A 5954-nucleotide genomic window follows, 5' to 3' on the forward strand; every position below is an offset into this window, starting at 1 on the left:
AACGGTCACATACCGGTAATAAAATAAATTACTACAACTCCCTAACACTTAGTAAAATAACAACTCTCACTAAGCACTAAAAATAATCCCCGACAAAATTACTAAATTACCCCTACTCATAAAATGACCAAAATCCCTTAAGTCCAAAATGACTAAAATACCTTTCTAACACCGAATTCTACAAATCCCAACCAAAATACACACAGAGGCAAATAATCACATATGAGCACATATAACACACATAAAAGTAATTAAATAAATAATAAAATAAATCTAGCGAAAAATCGGGCTGTTACAACTCTCCCCCACTAAAAGAATTTTCGCCCTCGAAAATTACTTGAAGGAAACAACTCCGGATATGAAACCTTCATCATACTCTCCGATTCCCAAGTGGCACTCTCACTAGTTGGTCCAACCCAAATCACTTTAACCAAAACGATCTCCTTGCCACATAGACGTTTCACTTCACGATCCTCAATCCTAACTGGTCAAGTCTCAACGGTCAAATTATCTCTTACTTCCAAATCATCCACTTGAATCACATGAGACGCATCATACACATACTTCCGCAACTGAGACACATGAAACACATCATTAAGATTAGTTAAAGATGGCGGTAACGTAATCCGATACGCTACAACCCCAACCTTCTCAACAATCTCAAATGGTCCAACAAAACGAGGAGTCAACTTCCGACATTTCAAAGCACGACCAACACCGGTTATAGGATTCTGTAACAGCCCGATTTTTCGCTAGATTTATTTTATTATTTAATTAAGTGTGTTATGTATGCTTTTATGTGATTATTTGCCTTTGTGTGTATTTTGGTGAGATTTCGTAGAATTCGGTGTTAGAATGGGTATTTTAGTCATTTTGGACTCGAGGGTATTTTGGTCATTTTGAAAGTAAGGGTAATTTTGTAATTTTGATGAGGATTATTTTTAGTGCTTAGTTGGAGTGGGTGATTTACTAAGTTACTAGAGATAGTGTAGTAATTATTTATTTACCGGTAAGAGACCGTTAGTGTTATGTTTTACCGTTAAGTGGTTAGTAACATTTTTTTTGGTTAGAATAGAAATGGGTTAGACCCATTTAGATGTTATGAGTTGAGCCCAAATGATAGAACCTATATATAAACTCTTGTTAGTAGAGAGAATAGAGTTTACCAACATTTTCATTTCATTTGAGAAGAGAAGAGATAGAGGCTAGAGAGAAGAACAAGAACAAGGGTTAGAGGCAAGAGGGAATTCATCATCTAGGAGCTGAATTGAAGCCTTGGTTAGAGATTCTTGGTGTTAGAGGTAAGGGGGATAGGCTTCACTCATAATCTCATAATCTCATAATCTCATAATTTTTGCTTTCTACCCATTTTGTGAAATTGATGAATTAAACCTAATTGATGTAAATTCGTGCATGAATGATGTTGTTATGTTTGAGAACATGATTTATATGATAACTGCATGATTGTATGTGAATTAACATGTTGAAATGTATAGTTGTTGGTACTTTGTGTTCTTGAGCAAATTTGATGAGAATTGAAGTTGTGGTGTTGAATTGTGTTTGAATTTATGTTCATTAGTTGTTGTGATTGATTTGGAACGTGTTGTTGTTGAATTGATGCAATGGGTATCATGAATTGGTGAAGAGATTTGGTGTTGTTGTTGAAAGTTGAGAAATTGATGATAATTTGATGAATTTTGTTATGTTGATGTTTTAATCCCAAAACTTGTGCATGATTAAGTGTTTTGAAACATGTATGACCTATAAACATCTTCTGGAACAAGTTTGGGCATTTAGAAAATCAAATTGGGGGGTTTTGGGTGAAAATGGTTTGAAACCCGTAACTATTCTGGAAATTCTGGTGTAGGACGCTTAAGCGTGCTCAGGTCGCTTAAGAGAGCTACACCAGCGAGCTCCAAGCATACCAGAAGCGTGCCTTCCTAATGGTTCGACGTTTTGGTCGCTTAAGCGTGCGGCGCACGCTTAAGCATGCTGGGTCTTTTACAGCCACTTTTGAATATTTGTTTCGTGCACTTATGGACCAATCCGAGACTGCTAAAATGTTTCTTTTAACTTTTTTTTACCTCTGTTTATGCTCTTAATCCTACTGGAACTTCATTTGAACCAATTTGAACTTGAATTTGTGGATTGAACATAACTTTTGAAAAATGGTTCAAAACGTCGATTTTGCCGAAACTCGTTTTTCTCTGGAAATTGAAGTGGGATTAAAGTTGCATAATGTTTATATGATTCTTAAAAATGGTTGTGATTGGTTTCATTAAGTTTGAACACGTTTTGCTTTGAAAATGGAAATTTTCTTGAAAAATGACAAAGGGAGACGAACTTCGCGATTTACATGATTTCGTCGCATTTAGCCGGTGAAACGTAATTGTATGCTCTACTGCACTTATATGTGCCCTAGAGGTATACTTATGTTGAGGCATTTTACTCCTTAAGAGCATGCACAACACAAACCAACTATGTTTATCTAACAAGTTTCACGGAGAAATGTAACACAAAGGCACAAAAAAGTCCCACGGGGCGTGCCAATTTGTTTACACTGATTTTTGGTAAACAATCGCTGGTTTAAAAATAGTTACTTGCAAGATCAACCAGTAAATCTTAAGAGCATATTTGTGCTTTGTGATTTCTAAGAAAATGTAATGTTCTTAAAAGATTGAACAATCAGAAATAAAAGCAACAATCGAATTCAAACTAGTTGAATCCAATCGAGATTAAGTAAGTAAAAACGAGATGAATTACTCAAAGAAACAAGTAAAATGCAAAGACATTTAAGAAAAAGAACTTAAATTGCATTGATTGAATGTAAATTGGTACACAGATTGATACATTGCAACTTGTGACCCGTTTCTCACTTCCATACGGATAATTTGACTGTAAGTTTTGTATGATTGAATTGTGACCACTTTTCCTTGGGAAAAACTACTATTTATACAAATAGTAATAACTACCTAAATTCGAATTCAAATCTATAATTGCAGAAAACTAACGAGTCTTATCCATTCAATTTGAATTTCGAACGCCTTTTAGAAATGTCTGCTGCTTGCCCTTATCCGAAGTGATAACTGTCCCTCGATTGGTTTTATCCGTCGAACTGAAACATGTGTTCTCAGCAAGTCCAACTTCGAAAAGACCTAAGAACAACCTTTATTTCTTTGATGATAAGGTCAACTTTCTTTGACTGCATTTAATGATAGCCTTCAAAAATATAAGCTAACAATATAATATCAAATTTAATTAATTATTATTTAAACATGTTTATACGATCCTTAAAAGAAATGCAGTAATTTGCCATTCGATTATCATATAATAGAAGATTTTTTTGGTTACTTCATATAATAGAAGTAAGCTAATTCATTCAAAATAAATTAGTTTATTCTAAGATATTCAATTTGGGAACAACTATACTTCTTATATATAATTAGTTTATTCTAAGATATTCAATTTGTGAACAAGACAAGAAAATCACGTGCTCACAAATTGTATGATGACATATCAAATAATCAAAATTTTGAACAAATTCAAAACGTATAGATACTTCGAGCTTTGTGATTTCGGTATTTTGACCGAAATACATTTCGAGAGTTGCTTTTCTGACAAAGAATACTTCCAATTGGCACATGGAAATGACCTTAATGCCCCCAGCGGTTGTTAACTGCCGCTGAAAAACACGCCGGTAGTTAACTACCGTTGAGTGCCAGCGGTTGTTAACTACCCCCGAAGCTGAATGTAGCAGTTGTTAACTGCCGCTACGTGCTTGCCCATTTTCCAGGAGCTCATTTCCATCTTCCTTATTTTGTGTCTTTCCTAACCAATTTTAACTTTCATTTTCATCTAAAATTTTTATCAAATAACCAATTGAAAATTCTTCTAAAATTTTCATCTAATAATACCTAAACATATTCATCCAATATTTAACAGGAACATGGTAAAATTAAAACGCAAGAAATAATATAAAACGAACGTACGTATATGTCATAAAAATAGGAAAATGTACGGAACATGTCATAATAATACATCATGATCATCATACTCAAAAAATACATAAGTAAATCCTAATACTAATCAGCCCTGCCTAGCCTGCCTTTGCTTCCCACTGCGCCGCCTGGAAATCTGATAAGTAAGGACAGGCTCAATAGCACTAACTATCCGCAAGACCTCCTGGACAACCTCCTCTTTGGTCATCTCGCCATGCCTGGCCGCAATATCTCGGGCTATGTGCGCCACATCCCGGACGATCGTCAGTGTGTCAGGCATCTCCCTGGCATACTCCTCCTCAATCAGCTGCTCGACGTTCGCCAGCCTGGGAGGGGATCCCTCATCAGGTGGGAGAATGCGAGTGTGAGAGACTGTGGCATACCAAGCCATGTAGCCAGGAACATGATGCCATGGTGTCTGACACCCATCTACCCAACCACCTACTAACCATGCCTCAGCGTCCATCAACACAATAGTCAGCATCTGTGTAGGCACCTGAGGGACAGCCGAAGGATGTCTGGGAACGTCCTGGACAAAGGAGAACTGCCTCTTCACCCGCTCAGGCAAATGACGGTACACCCTCTCCTTCCCGTACATGAGCCATCCAGAGTAAGTGCACAACATCTGAAATGGGTGGACGTCTCTGCGATCACCATAGGTAGAAAACCTGACGTCATCCACCTCCAAGCGATCCAGGCGTGAGCGGTAATGGTGCACACTCGTATGGCCTTTGGTAGTGAGCCATCTCCCAACACATGGTGTCCGCGGGTCCCAATCCAGGTTACGCCTCCTTGGGTAAGGACCTGGCAAATGCTCCAAAATTCATCCCTGCAACAAAATAAATAATAGTCTAACAAAATAAATAATAGTCTAACAAAATAAATTATTCGAGTTAAATATTCAATAAATCTAAAACATTATAAAATACTCTAACATGATAATAAAATTTATAAAATAAATTCATAAAGAAATTAAGATAAATATTACCATCAAAAGAGTCGCAGAGCCAGCCATCGTTCTGTTATTCAAGATAACAGAATCATCCAGATAATCATAGAGGTAGGCTAAGGTCATCCCTCCCCACGACCACTTCCCAATCGCCCCCAAGTCCGCCATGCAATCCAGATATATCTAGTCGATGTGTCTGTTCGTTTTGTTAGTGAACAGCGCACAACCGACAAGATATAAAAGGAAACTCCTCACACAACACGCCCTCCTCCTGGCTCTCTCCTGCATCTCCTCCCTCGACTGTGGACGCTCAAGCCATCTAGCCTCAGTCAGGTGCTCCTCATAAACCCGCTTCAGTGCGGGATAACTGATATGACCAGGAGATTCATCCCTAACCTGATCTCTGGCATCAGCATCTGACATGCCCAGCAACCTAGTCATCATATCAATCGATCGGTCCCGATCCATCGACTCGTCGTGCTCCAACATTCGGCCGTAAATAGGAATGTGCAGAAGATTATGCACATCGTCCAGAGTGATTGTCATCTCCCCCACAGGTAGATGAAAACTACTCGTCTCCGTGTGCCACCTCTCGCATAGAGCACGTATCATAGCATGGGTCACAGTCGAATACCCAACGTGTATCAAACCAAGGAGGCCAGACCCCTCCACAGCTCCCAAAACCATCTCAAAGCCTCCTCCGGCTTATCAAGCTCCTTCAACCTCTTCCCTGCGTTTACGCACTTATAACCCGCTTGATCATGCCACATCTGAAATTCAAGATAAATAAGACATTGTCACTATTTTAAATGATTCGAAAACTTACGCTGCATTATATTAATTAATTAAACAACTTACACTACGTTATATTAATTAATTAAATCACTTACGCTACGTTATATTAATTAATTAAACAACTTACGCTACCTAATTTTAATTAATTAAATCACTTACGCTACGTTATATTAATTAATTAAACAACTTACGCTACGTTATATTAATTAATT

At 37.6% G+C, this 5954-nt stretch overlaps 1 protein-coding gene across 1 annotated transcript; it reads right to left on the bottom strand.

Annotated features, from left to right (window-relative positions):
- Positions 1 to 3972: 3972 nt before the first annotated feature.
- On the bottom strand, positions 3973 to 5717 carry LOC146936386 (uncharacterized). The gene is made up of 2 exons (XM_085757694.1): positions 4987 to 5717; positions 3973 to 4827 (listed from the first exon to the last, which is right to left on the bottom strand). Exon 2 carries the CDS (start codon positions 4621 to 4623, stop codon positions 4087 to 4089), a length of 537 nt encoding a protein of 178 aa, XP_085613820.1. The 5' UTR covers positions 4624 to 4827; positions 4987 to 5717; the 3' UTR covers positions 3973 to 4086.
- Between the last annotated feature and the right edge of the window lie 237 nt (positions 5718 to 5954).

This window comes from Medicago sativa, chromosome 3 (assembly GCF_051527215.1).
Source record: "Medicago sativa cultivar Bolivia chromosome 3, Bolivia_mono, whole genome shotgun sequence".
NCBI classification, from domain to species: Eukaryota; Viridiplantae; Streptophyta; class Magnoliopsida; order Fabales; family Fabaceae; genus Medicago; species Medicago sativa.

Bases quoted from the DNA above. Each gene is read 5' to 3' on its own strand.
- LOC146936386 (XM_085757694.1), bottom strand. From the start codon at position 4,623: ATGTTGTGCACTTACTCTGGATGGCTCATGTACGGGAAGGAGAGGGTG.